We start from the raw sequence: 17422 nt of genomic DNA, 5'->3' as shown, positions 1-17422 counted from the left end.
ATTCCGTCGACCTTGACAGCCGTGTAGGTGGTCATGATCACCTGGTGAGGACCGTCCCATGTCTCCTTCAGTGGCTCCACTGACCAGTTCCTTATGTAGACTTGGTCTCCTGGAAGGATGTCGTGGGCCGGATTTTCCAGGGGTAGGGGTCGGTTCCACTGCAACGCTCCTCTGAGTGCTGTAAAAGTCTTATTCAGAGACAACACATAATTTAATATCACCTGATCTCCCACCAAATGAGGGTCCCCCTGGTAAGTAGCAGCATGGTAGGGTTTGCCATACAAAATTTCGTACGGACTTACCCCTATCCTTTCCCTTGGTTTAATCCTAATTCTTAACAGAGCTAAAGGCAATGCCTGCGGCCACTGTATTCTTTGCTTCTTGGCAAATTTTCTTAATTTGGTTTTTCAATGTTTGATTCATCCACTCTACCTTACCACTTGATTGGGGTCTCCAGGGCGTGTGCAGATTCCACGTCATTCCTAACGTTACAGAAATCTCCTGCACGATCCCTGCAATGAAATGAGGACCCCTATCGGATGATAGCCCTAACGGCACCCCAAATCTAGGGATGATTTCTTTCAAAAGTGTTTTTACCACTTCTTTTGCCTGATTGGTCCTGCAAGGGAAAGCTTCTGGCCATCCCGAGAATGTGCATACATACACCAACAGATATTTGTATGCTTGGGCCTTTGGTAACTCAGAGAAGTCTATTTGCCAATAATCTCCTGGTTGGGGACCTACCTGCAACTTACCCCTTGCGTGTCCGGGGGCTGTGGCTCCGCCCGCTGCCTGGGTGGGCAGGTGGGCCTCGGTCCCGCCTGCTCCCCCAGTGGGTGGGCGGGGTATGGCTCCACCCACTACCTGGGCGGGCAGGTGGGCTTCGGTCCCGCCTGCTCCCCTTGTGGGTGGGCGGGGTGTGGCTCCGCCCACGTTCTGGGCGGGCCGAGGAGCTCCGGCCCCGCCTACTCCCCCTGTGGGTGGGCAGGGTGTGGCTCCATCCACGCCCCGTACGAGCACGTGCGCTCCGGTCCCACGTGTTTTCCCTGTGGGCATTTTTTATTTCCTCATCAGGACGTTTATTTGGATTTTCGTTACGACCAATTCTTGGCCCCTCGCTCACGCTTCTTTCCCATTTCCAAGCGTCCCCACCGCCCTCATTCCACCCGGGCTCTTTCCCCTTTTCCGGGCATGCATTTGCTGAAGCTGGCGCTCCCTCCCCGCCCCCATCGGGTGCACTCGCGCCCTGCCCCTTCCCCTGCTGCTCGGTGTTGTGTGGGGCGTATGGCAGTGGTCTGGCCCAAAACCCTTCCGCGGCAGTCCTGGCTTCCTCAGCCAGCCCGTCCCAGATGGACCTTGCCCGGTCTCGGTCCTCTGGTGGGGGCGCAGCAGATGGGGGGAAGCGGCAGGCAGCATGTTTGGGGAAGTACCATCCACCCGCTCCCTCCCCCGGCCCCCCCCCGCCTCCCTCGGTCACCAAGTCGCCGTTTGGCGTGGTGTCGGCGCAGCCGCCGGCGGGCTGGCCGGGTGCGGGGGGGCAGCAGCTCAGGCACCCCCCCGTCCCCTCCTTCAGGCAGTCGCAGGCAGGAGGCATGCTGCGGGTGGGCAGCGGGCAGGATGTGTCCTGCCATCCCGCGGGACTCAGGGGCCTGGGACGGCAGGGCGAGGGCTCGCAGCCGTGGGATGGGGACCCGGCCCAGGGCAAGGCGAATCAGCGCGGCGGGGGGGGGGATGCCGTGTGGTGATGCGGGGAAACGGCGCAGTTAGGGGAGCCGGCGCGGGGGGACTGGGCCTCAGCACGTGGGCACGGGGACTCGGTGCGGCAGGGTGGGGGTTTGGGGTGAATTTCGCTTTCCTGGAGGACCTCAGGCTCTGCAGAGTCACCGACCTCTGGTGGGCGCGGGGTCTGCGTGGCCGCTCCGACCCCCAGCTTCGGGACGGCCAGCAAGCAGTCCCTCGCGGCTTTCCAGGTCTCTTGTTCCTGCATGGCCTTCTGCAAAGCCTGCAGGATTTTCCCCCACGCTTTCAAATTCTTCCCGCTACCCGAAGGCATCGTCTCCTCGGCTAACGCTACAGTACATTTAGGCCACACCTCTGGGTGGAGAATATCCACCGGCTGCTCAATAATCCCTAACTGTATTAACCTCGGAACCACGAGTTTAAAATCATTAGTCTTACAATCGACACCCCATTGCTTATGCATTTGTGATACGACCTTAATAAGGGCTTCCATCCTCCCTTGTCGGTCCGGTCTGGAACTTTTTTGTCCTCTGAGCTCAAGTCGGGAAAGCACTCTTCCGTCGACTCCGGGCTGGGACCCCAAAATTCTCCGTCGGTCTCCGGGCCTGGATCCGTTCTCCGTCGACCCCCTGACCTGGATCTAAACTTGCACTGACTGTCTTCCCTTAATCTCCGGGCCTGGAGCAAAATTCCTTCGACCCCCTGATTGGGAACTTGTCACACTGCCTTAACTGCTGAGCAGACTCTGCCACTCCTACGATAGCTTTAAACTTTACCTTGTTGCCTTGCTTGTTCCCATGTTTCGGCACCACTTGTTGCCTTTCGGTTAAAGGCACGACCTGGTTCCCGGAGTGGCGCGCAGTTGCTAAGTAACGAAGTAGTCAGACGCCGAGGTGGGGTGAGCAACCAAGAGGTTTATTGAAGCGTGGCGTGGGTTTAAATAGACGCGCCTTGTGCCTTGGTGCGTCACTTACGTCGTGTCACAGCTCACATTCTATTGGCTACAGAGGGAGGGGCCCCTGACTTCCCATAACATCGCGAGATCTTCCGAGCGCCAGGCCCTATCTAACCACACTCCGTCTCTTAAGGTCTTCTTGGCTTGTTGTAAGGTTTTCCAACTGTGCTGCTCGAATATAGGTGGCCCATTGTTATCATACAGGACAGGGCAAGTAACAGTGCTGGCCTCCCAATCCCCTTCGAGGATGGCATCACAGATGATTCCGGACCATCTTCCGAGTCAGGGTTTACCAGCACCTTTGATGCCAGGGTTGGTCCACCTTGATAACAGTGGAGCTGGAATGCCTTCGTCATCGTCGTTGTCAGGGAGGGTGGGTGGGTCTCAATAGCTACAGAAGGGTGACCGTTGCTCTATGTCTGTCATTCTTTTTTCTAAAGACGTCACCGCCTGAGTCGTTTGATCTAGGAGAGCTTTTATTGTAGACTCTGGGCCGACGGGTGTCATTGATGGGGCAGCTGCTTCTTTCCCATGCTCATTCTCTGAGCTGAGAGGTGGCAGTAAGAGCGGTTTCACGCAGCAGCTGGAGCCACCCATCTCGGAGGCATGGGTCATCGGCATCTTCACATTGCTTTCGGTCTTCGGAGCAGGTACTCCTTTTTCTTCCTCTGGCCCGATGTCTGAGAGGAATTTGGCTACAGAATGGTGCAGCTTTCCTCTCATGCCCTTGATGGCAAGGCTGTTGTCCCTTAAACCTAGGAACGCCTTTTGGGCTTTTTCATTCTCGGGAGGTAACGGAGGTGCTGTTGGGACTACGCCGGGTTCTGCCTCAGTGGTGGTGTTTTATTATCAAGGCTGCCGTTTGGTGGGAGTGCCGCTATCGTGGTGATGGCAGCTTTCACCTCAACTTTTATCTCTTTTAAAGCATCAATCACCACTTCCCAGGTGGCATCTACTCCGGTTATATTTTTGCAAATTTCTTGATCATGGAGGTTATTCAACAGGTCACAAGCCTCCTTCCAGAGTTCCCGCGCAGCAACAGCGGATGGGGAGTGTCGCGATCCGACCTATTATTTTAATATTTTGTTTGAGGAAAACCAGCCACTGCTTCAGAGACGCGCAGAATTACAAAAAATAATAATGCTTAGTGATTTTAACAAGTTATAGGGATTTATTTTCAGGGAACATAAAACAGGGTATCGCTGTAGGGTAAGGATAAGAGAGCAGATAAAGAGAGGAGATCGGGTTACCAAGTCGAGGCCGCTGCGGAGCTGTTCTCGGCTTTGCCTTCAGGGCTGGTTGCTTGTTGGCTCCTGGCTGCCTCTGGAGTTAGCTGCTGCATCCAGGCTGATGGCTTGCTGGTTGCTGATAGCTGATCTGGTGGCTTGTCCGTCGCTTGCTTGCTCACCGATTGCTTGCCTCTGCTTGGTTCTTTTTTGTCGGGTTTTTATAATGAAAACAGGGAGAGGAAGGAGGGGGTCTTCGTTTGCATAACTTAATGAAATTCACGGGTTTCCCGGAACAGACTTTTCCTTATCTATTTGTTAATTTCCCCATTGTTTAGGTAGGCTGACCAGTTTTAGGTCACAATTGGTGCTAACGAGGCATTCTTACAGGATTGGTGACAGGAAAGAATTTGCTCAAGAAACATTTGACATTTTGAAAAGGTTTACATCAAGGAGTAAGAGAGTCCCTGCTCGACCGGGGTGCTTGATGAAAGTCCCATCTTTTTTCCTTTTTCTTGCTTAATTAGTAGTGTTGAAGGAAGGGTAATGGATCTTCTTACCCGAAAGCTCAGATCTTCTGCAGTTCGCACTAAATTGGATCCCTTTTTTCTGGATTAGTCGGAACACAGGCTAGACTGAAGTCTATGCCCGCATTCTCCACCAGATGTTGCAAGACGAACCTTTCTTTAGGGATCGGCGCCTCAAGGTCTAACTAGGTGTCGCAATAGAGACTTGTGAGCTGTGCTCTAAGTCTATCACGAAGTGGAACTAGCCTAGATCAGTCTGTTGCTCGAAGAGCTACCAGCCCCTCTCTTGACTAGCCCAAGAGTGAGCTAGTCTGTGGGTGTGAGCCTCACCTTTTATTGGCCCCCTGGTTCTGCTCATGCTCAATAGGGGGCCTGCCCTAACTAGGCACAGGTGGACTTGATACCAGCTCACACCCACTCCTCGGCAATTAGAGGCATCTGGTTGCTTTGTTCCACTACACCTAGTAAGCTCATAACTTCCCTGCCAACCAGTCCTCCAAGTTGTCCCAGTAGCAGCAACACATAAGGTCGTACGGTCACCACTTGTCCTTCGGAGAACTTTAGTTGCACGGGGTTAAGGGCATGAAGGAGGGTGGAACCACGACCTATTCCCTGGACAGCATCGAGAGCAGTGATAAGTTTCCAATGATGAGGCCTGTCGAAGATGGCGGGAGACAAACGACACATACATGTGTTTGAGGATATGTCTCTGACTTTATTTTCCAGACGTGATCTTTTATATGCTCCATAATTAGCTGATGCATATTCCAGAGCCTGAGCTCATCATTGGTTAGCTGTTACTTCATCTCGAAAACAATGGTGGACATCCTCTTATCTTTTACCTTGCTATATTCTTGTCTATGCTTATGATCTGTTAAACTCTTATCTATGCTTATGACCTGGTAAACTCTTATCGATGCTTAGTCAGACTCTTTGTCTGCAAAGATCATGGTATTACTGGGTTCTGTTAGATATACTGAGTTCTTACCAGTCTCTGCTCATCTGTCGCATGGCCACGTTCTGTGAGCCATGCCTCCATACTAAATCTCTCCACAGAGGCCACACATTAAGGTTGATTATGGTAACATCAGCCCCGGTGTCCATCATCATGGAAAGAGTCTTGACCTCTTTACCAGTGGTCAACTGTACAATTATGATTGGCCTTGTCTTCATCTGTTGCACTAATGTTACCAAAGTGCTTCCAGAAGATCCAAAGCCTTGACTGCCTCATACCACAGGGACGTTCTTACCCAGATTCATTTTTGGAAGAAGGACCAGTGGAGCTAACCGAGTTCCTGCTTTGATTATCAGGGGGGGCATTAGTGTAAAACAAGTAATCATGATCTCCCCTGTATAATCCGCATCAATTACTCCTGGGACCACAACAAGTCCTGCGATTCCAGTAGAGGAACGGCCCATTAGTAAGGCTCCAACCGTGCTTTCTTCTTGGTATACTGGTCCATATATTCCTGTCGGTATCCGGTGTACTTGTGTTGTCGCGAGGGTGATGTCTACTGCTGAGGGCACATCGATGCCCAGGCTTCCCCTTGTGGCTGGGGCGGGGAGCTGGTGTAAAGCGCTGGCCCGGCTACTTGTGTCCTGGCGCAGGGGCCTTGTGTGCTGCGCCTTCTGTTTTTTGCAGACCTGCATGCCAGGTTGTTGTGGTTGTCTTTCTGGCATCGGTCACACCACACTGTGACTGAGCAAGCTCTTCTTGTGTGACCTGTGCCTCCACATCGAAGACAGACAGAGATGAATTTCCTTGATCAATTTCCCCTTCTGTCTAGTTTCTGTGCAACTGCCGCGAGAAGCCTTTGAGTGGGTTCCAAGGCGGCGGCAAAGGCACTGGCCATGCCTTGGTTTTGTTGTCTTTGGGTGGCCCTGGCAGCAACTTCTAACATCTCTGAGACATCCATTTTTAGTAAAGTGGAAAACAGTGACTTCATTCTCGGATTTGCATTTTCAAACACCAGTAGCTTGAACATAGATTCTTTTTGCTCCACTCCTAGATCAGACTGGGACATGACAGATTGCCAAAGTCGGTCAATGAAATGTTGAAAAGGCTCATTCATCCCTTGCTTGATGGCTGTAAATGAGGGAACTGGAGTAGGCTCTGGGACCACATAGAAGGCTTGGCGGGCTAGGTGTGCAGCAATGTTGTCGTGATTACCTGCAGGATTACCTGTTGTCTTTTAATTATCTTGCTTATCTCCTTCAACGCCATGCTGACTGTAAGCAAAGCCTTTTCTAGAAGTGAATATCGCTTTTCAGAGTCTTTAAATGACTGTGAGTAAAACGATATAGGTCTGGTGGGTCCAGCCGGACCTCGTTGCCAAAAGTGATAAGGCACTATTGGAAAAACCCCATTCAATTATTATCGAGTCATCCGGGTGGAGAGGTCCCAGCGTCTAAAGGGTTTGTGCTTCTAGAAGGAGGAGTTTTAACGCTTCATCATGGTTGTGATTCCATTCCCATAAGCGATGCTTTTTCAATAAATCATACAACGGCCGAGCTATTATTGAAAGGTCTGGTATGTGCTTCCGCCAATACTGCAAAGTTCCTGTAGTTCTTTTCTATTCCTGGGTGCTTTTCTTTCTCCCAAGTGAGACAGAGTATCTTGTGGGATATTCCATGTCCCACCCTTCCATGTGATACCTAGAAATTTCGTTTCCTGGGAGGAAGGCTGTCTTTTTTCCTCAGGTATTTCAATTTGTAAGCTTGTTAAGTAAGCTTGTTAAGTGTCCAATTATGGCATCATAAGCTGCTCTCACGGCTTGCTCATTTTGACCACCTATCAGCACATTGTCAATGTATTGATAGATTTTCACATCTGGGTTATTTTTAATTTCTTTAATATTTTCCAGCTTCTGTGATAGAGCATGGTGGGCAAGCGTGGGTGAGTGTTTATAGCCCTGAGGTAACCTGGTGAAAGTATATTGTACTCCATTCCAAGTAAAAGCAAAATATTTTTGATCTTCAGGGTAAATTGGAATTTGGAAAAACATATCTTTCACATCCAGAGATGCAAGCACTGGGTGTGCTGCTTCCTGGATTTCTAGCACCAGATCTGCAATGTTTGGGACAGCTGCAGTTAATTTTTCAGTATTAGCATTCAATTTTCTATAATCTACAGTCATTCTCCATTTGCCATTTGGTTTTCTTATGGGCCAAATCAGGGAATTATAAGGTGAATGACAAGGCATAATTATACCTTTCTGTTTCAGGTCAGAAATTACATCCCTGATACCTTCTCTAGCTGCTAAGGGAATAGGATACTGCTTAATATTCGTGATTTTGCTCTGGGGGAGGCAAGGGGCGGCTGTTAGCAGTCTAACTTTAAGACTGGGGGTGCCGAAATTGCAAAGGCAACCGTTTTCATCTCTCCACGACCTGCCAATCAATACATCCATTCCTAACAAATTGTAAGGGATTGTAGTGTGACGAGGCAACCAGGTGCCACTAATTGCCAGGGAGTGAGCATGAGCTTGTGTTAAGCCCACCTGTGCCCAATTAGGGCGGGCCCCCACTGCGCATGAGCAGGACCAGGGGGCCAATAAAAGGTGAGGCCTGAGACACAGGCAGGGCTCACTCCTGAGCAAGCCAGCAGAGAGATCAGTCGCTCTCAGAGTAACAGCACCGATCCAGGCTAGTCAACCCTGTGGGCTATAGGCTCGGAGCACTGTTCATGAGTCTCTGCTGGAACATCTGGTTGGAACTTGAAGTGCCTTTCGCCCTGAGAGGTTCATCTTGCTACAAGGGATATCATCTACAATCATCTGGGTTTGGATTAACTCTTTGTCTCCTGGTAGTTTAAGGGAAACTTTAGCTGTCTTTTGCAACACAGGTTTTTCCAAAGCACCGCTAACAAATATTGGTTTGAGTGAAGAATTAATACCACATTTTTTGGCTACATCAGATTTTAACGTGGAGATCTGTCCCCCTGTGTCTACTACAAATGTGACAGGGTAGCATTTTGGCACATAAGTTCCAAATCCCCATTTTTATTCAAGACCAGTCTTAGCACATTTTGCCAGTCTTTTGGAGGACTTGATATTTTAGGATTTGATTGTTCATAGTTTTCAGAGCAGTCATTTTGATTTGTAGGGAGAGTTTCCCAAGGTTCATGCAGGGGGTTAGATTTTACTGAACTGGGATCAGGACCTGTCTCCTCTCTCTGCTGCCTTTTTGCTTTCTTTTAAGTAGTAGAGAGAGGGCTTTTTAGTTTCCCAAATTATGTGAATTTCCAGATCTTTCCTCTGAATGTGACCTGGCAGGCCACTCTTCTACCAAGGCTTTTAGATGGCCATAGGTAAAATTGTGAGTGAACGGTTAAACCATGATTCGAACCATCCCTGCTGGGTTTCCCGCTCTCTTTTTCGGAGAGCTAGTCTCTCTCTCAGCTTTGCCATGGAGTCTCGAACCACTCCGGTATGATCTGCATAGAAACAGCACTCCTCCTTCAATGCGGCACAGAATCATAGAATCATAGAATAGGCTGGGTTGGAAGGGACCTCAGAGATCATCGAGTCCAACCCTTGATCAACTACCGCCACAGTCACTAGACTATGGTGTTGCCTTTCGGTTAAAGGCACGACCTGGTTCCTGGAGTGGCGCGCGGTTGCTAAGTAATGAAGTAGTCAGACGCCGAGGTGGGGTGAGCAGCCATGTCGCAAGAGGGCTGACACACGACCAATGTGATCAGTCAGAATCCGCCTTTATTTAGAGCATCAAGCGTATTTATACCTTTTACACTAAACTATGACATTACATCATTGATAAATGGTTACAAAAGCTTAATTCACTACTGGTTACATGTTAAACATTCTCTACCTCTTGCAGTTTTCTTGTTCTATTCTCAGAACATCTTACTTCAGTGATCACAATGCTCTTCTCTGTTTTACTTCATTCCGGGGCTTTCCAGATAGCTCAAGGTGGATACATTCTGTCAAGGCCAGTGCTGACGCGAGTCCTTGCAACTTTGGCTAAGCTTACTTAGCATTAGTGAAACCCAGGCCTTGCAGGGGCTTTTACTTAGCATTAGTGAAACCCAGGCCTTGTAGTGGCAAAGCCCAATCTCCCACACAGCCAAAAGAGAGATTATTGCCGCGTGGCACGGGTTTAAATAGACGCGCCTTGTGCCTTGTTGCGTCACTTCTGCCGTGTCACAGCTCACATTCTATTGGCTACAGGGGGAGGGGCCTCTGACTTCCCGTAACATCGCGAGATCTTCCGAGCGCCAGGCCCTACCTCACCACATTTCCCCCCTCCCTATGCCCAATAGATTAAAATATAATCACAAAAATATACTTATAATGTTAGTTAAAAATCCTTAAATTACATGATTGTCATCATTTAGTGCAAATCATAAAGACACGTGCAAAATTATATCCCTTATCCCTGAGTTAAAAACTTAAAGCACAAGTGAATGGAGGTTAGAATAAGTTAATAAGACATAAAAAGTAAAGTCTTGAGGTAGTTTGGGGCTATCTGAGTAGCACAATAGGAACATATACTTAGTGTAGCTGCCGATGTTCCAGGAAGAGAACGTTAACTTTCTCAAGCCGGCCTTTAACGAACGACACTAACCTATTCAGGATACAGGGTCCGAAGATTAATGCCATGACAAGTAGTGCAATTGGACCTATCAAGGTTGATATCAGGGTTGTTAACCACGGAGATCGGTTAAACCATGTCTCAAACCATCCCTGTTGGGCTTCCCTATCTTTTTTCCGTTGAGCCAGTCTCTCTCTCAATTTTGCCATGGAGTCTCTAACGACTCTGGTGTGGTCGGCATAAAAACAACATTCCTCTTTCAAGGCAGCACAGAGGCCTCCTTGATGCAGAAACAGGAGGTCTAATCCCCGTCTGTTTTGCAACACGACCTCAGAAAGCGAAGAGACAGACTGCTCTAGAAAGGACATCGATTTCTCAATCTTCTCCAGGTCTTCATCGATGGCAACTTGCAGCTGGGTCAGGCCTCGCTGCTGACTTGCCAGGGAGGCCATTCCCGTGGCTGTACCGGCAACTCCCAGGCCAAGCAGAGTTGCTAAGGTAACAACTGTCAGCAGCTCTCTTTTTTGCAGGCTGTAGCCCGTCTGTTCCCACTGATGGTATATATCTTCTTCTGGGTGGTACAGGACCCTGGGGGCAATCAAAATCTGAACACAAAAGTCATTAGCAAAATCGAAGCGCTTAAGGGACACGCAGGGCATTATCCCCAGTTGGTGGCAAATCCACATCCCAGGGGCGGATGGGATTACCCACATACGGGTCTTATCTATCGCAACGATCTTTGCACAGGCAGAGTAGTCCCGGCTTGCTAGGTCAGTGTTGCCGAAACACACTCCTTTGCCGCTAACTTGGCTCAGGGTGATTCCCCTTCGTGGTGTGTCCCATTTACATTGGGCAGGGTTACTGTCAGACGAATACGTGAAGGAGGCATTGAGTGCGATACCCTCATAAAAGGGAGGATTTACATCATAGCACAACCAACAGGAATTCATAAGATTGGGATCAGATTGGTTCAGTGACTGGAAGGCAGCATCTAACACGCCAAAAAATGGTTTACCAGTCACATTTTGGGCGTTCACAACTGGTCGTTTGGGGAGAACTGTCTCCTCTGGTGACAGGGGACTGGTTGCTATGGAGGCGGAGGTTGGCAAGCTGCTTCTCCTCAGTTGAGTATCACTTTTAATTACAATATTGGGGCCAACCGCTGTATTGCTCTTAATTTCCCGCTTTTTGATAAAGAATAGACCTCCCCTATCACCTCCGGTCTCCCGGTACCTGAAACCCCATGTCTTACCGACTGTCCACCCCAGGTCATTCTCTTCGGTTACATTCAACATAAGATATCTGCACCACCCCTTGTTTCTGAGAGTTGCCCACACCCCAATATTGGAACCCCGGTGTGGACGAGGTATGCGTCTAGCGCAGTTACTGGGACCCCATTGTACCCTCAAGTATTTGTCTGGCCCTGCTCCTGGTGCCCAATCAGAGGCTATGGTCTCACAGCCCCAAGAGGCACAATAGAACTGGTCAGAGGCATGGCAGTAAGACCTACCAGGGTTGGAGCTAGGGCACATATAGTACTTCACGTAAGTCAAACAAGCGTTTGTGGGGACCAAAACACAGGGAGTTACTTTGAAGCTAGGGGGCCCTGAGGTGACAATTGTCTGTAAGATTTTTTGGTCCTCCCATCTACCCAGCACCCATTCCCATGGTTGATGTTCATACCGACTGCTGGAAGGCATTACGAGTCCCAATAACAAGATTGCGCAAAGGCACCGTGGTCCCCCCCCGCGGGGGTTGCCCCGCCTTTGTACGGGATCTGCAGGCGTGGGTGCTTGAGATGTGGACGGGGAGGTTGCAGCCACGTTGTCGTCTCTTGCTACCGGGAAATACGGATTTCGAGGGCGCCCGATGATGTAGTCCTGTAGACAAAAACTAAGAATCATCATTAATTTCATCCCGAAGGTCCGGTTTAATGGATTTAAGCAGACACCACTTAACTTGACCATCTTTTTTGATCGCAGCGTAACCTCGCCCCGTTAGCACTAATCTCCACCCCTTTTCCCATTCTCCTAGCTCATTTCTGACCACAATTAATGGGCCCTCCTCCATCGCTCGAGTGGCCCAGTGTTTTTGGGCGGGGCTATTCACCTCCTCGCCCCTGGGGAATTGATTTAGTGCTAGTAGGGCGGTCGCTAGCAAGCGAGCCTGGTCTCCCGAAGGAATAACGTTGGTAAGACCTTCTGATCTTGCCAAGACCTCTAGTTTAGATTTCAAGGTCTGATTTGCCCGTTCGACAATGGCCTGCCCTGTGCTGTTGTATGGAATGCCATGTACCAAAGCAATGCCCCATTTTTGGGCGAAAGCTTGTACAGATTTAGATACAAAATTTGGGCCGTTGTCTGTCTTGATTCGACTAGGGACACCGAGCCACGCCATGGCCGTCAGCCAATGCTGAATGGTTGCCTTGGAATCAGTCTTAAGGTGTTGGGTGGCAACAATCATCCCACTATACGTGTCTACAGTCACTGCTAACCACGCTCGGGGTTTTAGCAGCTGGCAGAGTGTGAAATCGGTCTGCCACACCTCAGAGGCTTTAAGACCCCTGGGGTTCACACCACTAGACCACAGTGGCGCTTTTTGACAGTGGGGACATGTGGCTACCACGTTTTGCATTAGCAGCTGAAATTCCACATCTCTTTACTAACGCTTTGGCACCAATGTGGAGAGACTCGTGTAGCTGTCGGGCGTCTCTCAGTGTCCACAATCCTTTTGCAGCTGCATCCGCCTTGTCGTTGCCAGTTTGGAAAAAGCCTTTAATTGGGTTGTGGCTGTTTACATGGATGACCGAGATAGTACCCTTTCGGGAAGAGAGTGGGTCTTCCAGCATCAGAGCAGCTGTAGATGTTGGCACGCCGGGCCCTGACATGGCCAAGCAAAGTCTGGCTACAAACATTGAGTCTGTCACGATATTAAGATGTTCTGCCGGGAACAGTCCACATGCCAGCACTACAGCCGTTGCTTCTAGCTGCTGAACTGAAAGGGCATGGTCAGTCATTTTAACACAGCGCCACTCTTCACCTACTTGCCACACCGCTGCTGCGGTCGAAGTCGCTGAAGAGGCATCTGTGAATACTGTCGGTCCTGGTTGAGGTCGGTCCATGACCTTCCGTGGAAGGTCGATGTCAACAACTGTCAGCATCTGGGTCCAGGGGGGTTTCAAGGCGTATCAGATTTCCCCACCAAATCCAACAAGGGCTATGGCCAGATGCTCTGACAAGGCCGCTGACTGTGTTGGGATCTGCTTGCGGAAAGGTAGATATATCCTGGTAGGCTCGATGCCTAAGTGCCTCAAGGCTAATTTTCTGCCCTTCATTATAAGGTTGCCAAGGCATTCGATTCCTGGGGAGAAAGCACGTGATGGTTTTCCCATGGCTACCCACTGTATCGGTCAGGCTTTTTCAGGAGGGCCTTGAGCCAGTGCTCCTACTCCCCCCTCTTTTGTAAAGTGGACATACAGGTCGAATGGAATATTAGGATTCCACCTGGCGAGCGTGCTCGACGACATCTGTTGTTCAATGAAGTCAAGGGAATTCGTTGCTTCTGCCGTCAGGGTTTTCCGCTCCCATGGGTTCTTCCCTTTCAGGAGATCATTCAGGGGGGCCATGATTTCAGGCGGGATCAGGATGATATTACGGAGCCATTGCAGGGACCCCACCAGCTGTTGCACATCGTGGAGTGTTTTAATATCTCTACGAATCTTAATCTGCGGAGGGCTCACATGAGAGCTTGTGATTTCTACTCGCAGGAAGCTCACACACGGGCCTCTTTTGATCTTCGCGCTCGCGATTTCAAACCCGTTTGCTTGTAGAGTTTCAGAAACCGTCTACACCAGCTGGTCCACCTGCTTTGCTGACGGTGCAGCGATCAAAATGTCATCCATGTATTGGATGATGGTGGCAGTCAGGTCGTTGCATCGAGCTGGTACTAATGCTCGGTCCACTGTGATTTGGCAAATAGTGGGTGAGTTGATCATCCCTTGTGGAAGCACCTTCCATTGGAAGCGTAGGTTTGGGCGTTGGCTGTTCGGGTACACAACAGAAAAGGCAAATCTCTCCTTATCATCCTTGTGAAGGGGTATTGAAAAGAAACAGTCCTTAATATCAAGGATGGCACAAGGTTGTCCCTCTGGTATCATGGAATTTATGGGCAGCAATGTCTGTACAGGACCCATCGGTTGGATCCTCTTATTCACCTCACGTAGGTCGTGGAGAAGGCGGAATCCTTCGCCCGTTTGCTTGGGTACGACAAACACCGGGGTGTTCCACGGCCTGGTAGAAGGTTCTATATGGTCTCGGTGCAGTTCACGGTCTATTAGTTCAAGGAGGGCATCCATTCGAGGCTTTGATAGGGGCCACTGCTCGACACACACCGGATCGGTCGACTTCCATTTCAGCTTTATTGGTGGAAGCGGATGCACGGCAGTGGCCCTTACGGTAAATTTGTTACCCTGGCTTTCAATAGGGAGAGAGCATCTCTTCCTAGTAGGGGTGGGACTCCTGGCAAGACGTACGGGTATAGGATGATGGTCTTTTCCGGACCATCCTCAGTCTGAATTGTAATCGCTATCGGCTGGGCGCTCTTCAAAGCTCAGGTTAGTCCCCCGACTCCTCCCACCGTAGGGGCGCCTTGTAATGGCCAACTCGGGGGCCAGCTCATTTCAGGGAGGACGGTGACATCAGCTCCTGTGTCGACCAGGAAGGGGACCTTGATGGAGATGCTGTTGGGGGTGTTGTAAAGAGTACACAACCCCCATACCACTGGCGGGCTGTCGCATGTTACTGCCAGGGCCACCCTGGGGTCTCGCCCCCGTGGGGTGCTTCTTGCTGTTAGGGCTGGGGCGGATTTACTTGGGCCACCGGTTGGGCCGCCGGGCTGGCTGCCTCTTGGGTGGGCACTTGGATTGGGGGTGCCATTTGGGGCACCATCTGGGGTACCATTTGGGGCGCCATGACCCACCCAGGGTAGGTGTAGCTGAGATGCAGGGTTGGAGGTGTCTTTCCCCATCCAGGGTAGACGTAGTTGGGCCGTCCCATGTTCCAGGTGGGAGAGGATCTCTCACGGCCCGTGTGTCCTCTCCCTCCCCCGTTTCCCTGGGCATTAGCCTTGCAGTCCTTAGCTACATGTCCTCTTTTGCCGCAATTCCAGCACCCTCCCTTACGCCGGGTCTTGGGATGGGGGGCGCTGCTGGTGGGGCTGTCTTCTGGGGGCAGGTTGTCGCAATATGGCCCGCTTCACCACATTTGAAGCATGCCATTGCAGTGGTCAGTTGGTTAACGGTTGCCTGAACCGGGGATAGACGCTCCCTGGTCATGACATGCTTGATCATGTCTGAGAGAGATGACCCTGTTGGCAGTGATTGCAGAATTTCTCGAGTCGCAGAGTTACACTGTTGGTGCATGCATTCAGCGAGAAGTGCGCCTTTAGCTTCTGCAGGCAGGGATGAAGAGTCAATCGCCACTTGTAGACGATCCACGAATTGTATGAAGCTCTCGTTCTCATTTTGCTTTATTGAGTTCCATGGTGACTGCTTGGCGATGAACTTAGAAGCTGCGCGAATAGCTTCCCTGGCGGCGCGTGTGGTCGTCATTACTTCATAGGGCCGTAAGCCTTGGGCTTGTGCCTGAGGGGTAATCATGGCTGGGTCTGTGCCCATCAGTCTTTGTAGGCTGGAACCATGTAGCGGGTGGTCTTCCCCAGCCACCTGGGTCAGTTGCCTGCCACAGTTATCCTCCCATTCCTGCTTGAAGACAATCATGCCTGCCCCGTTAAGAATGAGTCTGCATGTATTTTTTATATCAAATGGGAGCATGTCATCTCCCCCGAAAAGCCCATCTATAAGGGTGGAGACCATAGCAGAGTTTATTCCCTTGTCTCCAATTGCTCGAACAATTGCCTGTACGTCCTTGGGGTTAACGGGTGTGTAAACCCTGCGATCCCCATCTCCAACCCGGACCGGAAACGCCAGTGGATTTGAGCTCCAGGCTGCACAAGCATTCTGTATTTCCCTCCATATGGAAAGCTGTGTTATATCTGGTTTTTCCAGGTTAAGGGAGTGAGTTCCCTCCTTTTCTTGTTTTGAGTCAGTCACGGGCGACCCATCCCATTTAGTCCCTGATCTGGATTCGGGGCTAGACCGGTTTCTGTACTCGTGTTTTGGGCTCCAGCTCCGTCTGTGTTCCCTGTAATCAGGCGGGCTGTGGCTCCGCCCTCTACCCGTGGGAGCAGGGGAGCCCTGGTGCCACTCATTCCCCTTGTGGGCAGGTGGGCTGTGGCTCTGCTTGCTACCTGAGCGAGCGGGGGAGCCCCGGTCCCACCCACTCCCCCCATGGGTAGGTGGGCTGTGGCCCCGCCCACCACCTGGGCAGGTGGGAGGGCTCAGGCTCCGCCCACCTCCCTTGCGTGTGTGGGGGCTGTGGCTTCGCCCACTTCTGGGGCAGGCCGGTGAGTGCCGGTCCCGCCTACTCCCCCTGTGGGCGGGTGGGCTCCAGTCCCACGTGTATTCCCTGTGGGCAGATATTGTTCCCCCAAGAGGGCATTTATTTGGGTGGCTTGTACTTCCCTCCCGTTTCCAGGCGTTCCCACCGCCCTCGTTCCTCCCAGGCTCTTCCCCCCTTTTCGGGCATGCACGTGTAGGGCCCGGCGCGTCCTCCCGTTTCCTGTCGGGTGCACCCGCGCCCTGCCCCTTCCCGTGCTGCTCGGTGTTGTCGTGCGGGGCATATGGCGGTGGCCGAGCCCAAAACCCTTCCCCGGCATTTCTGGCTTCTTCAGCCAGCCTGTCCCAGAAGGACCCTGCGCGCTCTTGGTCCTTCGGCGCGGACACAGCAGTTGGGGAGAGGCGGCAGGCAGCATGGTCGGGCGGGTACTTTCCGCCTGTCCCCTCCCCCGGCCCCCCTCCGCCTCCGCCTCCCTCGGCCGCCGAGCCGCCGCTCCGCGCGGGGCCGGCACAGCAATCGGCGGGCTGGTCGGGCGCGGGGGGGCTGCAGCACGGGCACCCCCTTTTCTCCCCCTTCGGGTGGGCGCAGGCAGGCGGCACGCTGCGGGTAGGCAGCGGGCAGGACGGGCCCTGCCGTCCCGCAGGACTTGGTGACCTGGGGCGAGGGCTCGCGGCTAGACGGAGAAGCGGCGCGGGGAGATGGCGCGGTAAGGCGAGCCGTCGCGGGGGGACTGGGGCTCAACACGTGGGCATGGGGACTTGGCGCGGCAGGGTGGGGGTTCGGGGTGAATTTCGCTTTCCTGGAGGACCTCAGGCTCTGCAGTCACCGACCTCCGGTGGGCGCGGGGTCTGCGTGGCCGCTCCGACCCCCAGCTTCGGGACGGCCAGCAAGCAGTCTCTCGCGGCTTTCCAGGTCTCTTGTTCCTGCATGGCCTTCCACAAAGCCTGCAGGATTTTCCCCCACGCT

At 51.8% G+C, this 17422-nt stretch overlaps 1 protein-coding gene across 1 annotated transcript; it reads right to left on the bottom strand.

Moving 5' to 3' along the window:
* Window positions 1-751: 751 nt before the first annotated feature.
* LOC115597857 (basic salivary proline-rich protein 3-like) lies at window positions 752-1594 on the bottom strand. The gene has a single exon (XM_030445174.1). It carries the CDS (start codon window positions 1592-1594, stop codon window positions 752-754), a length of 843 nt encoding a protein of 280 aa, XP_030301034.1.
* Between the last annotated feature and the right edge of the window lie 15828 nt (window positions 1595-17422).

This window comes from Calypte anna, chromosome 1 (assembly GCF_003957555.1).
Source record: "Calypte anna isolate BGI_N300 chromosome 1, bCalAnn1_v1.p, whole genome shotgun sequence".
Taxonomy (NCBI): Eukaryota; Metazoa; Chordata; class Aves; order Apodiformes; family Trochilidae; genus Calypte; species Calypte anna.
The sequence above is the reverse complement of the archived record's forward strand: the minus strand, read 5'-3'. Positions and strand labels throughout refer to the sequence as shown.

Coding starts and splice junctions, on each gene's coding strand:
- LOC115597857 (XM_030445174.1), bottom strand. CDS start 1,594: ATGCCTCCTGCCTGCGACTGCCTGAAGGAGGGGACGGGGGGGTGCCTG.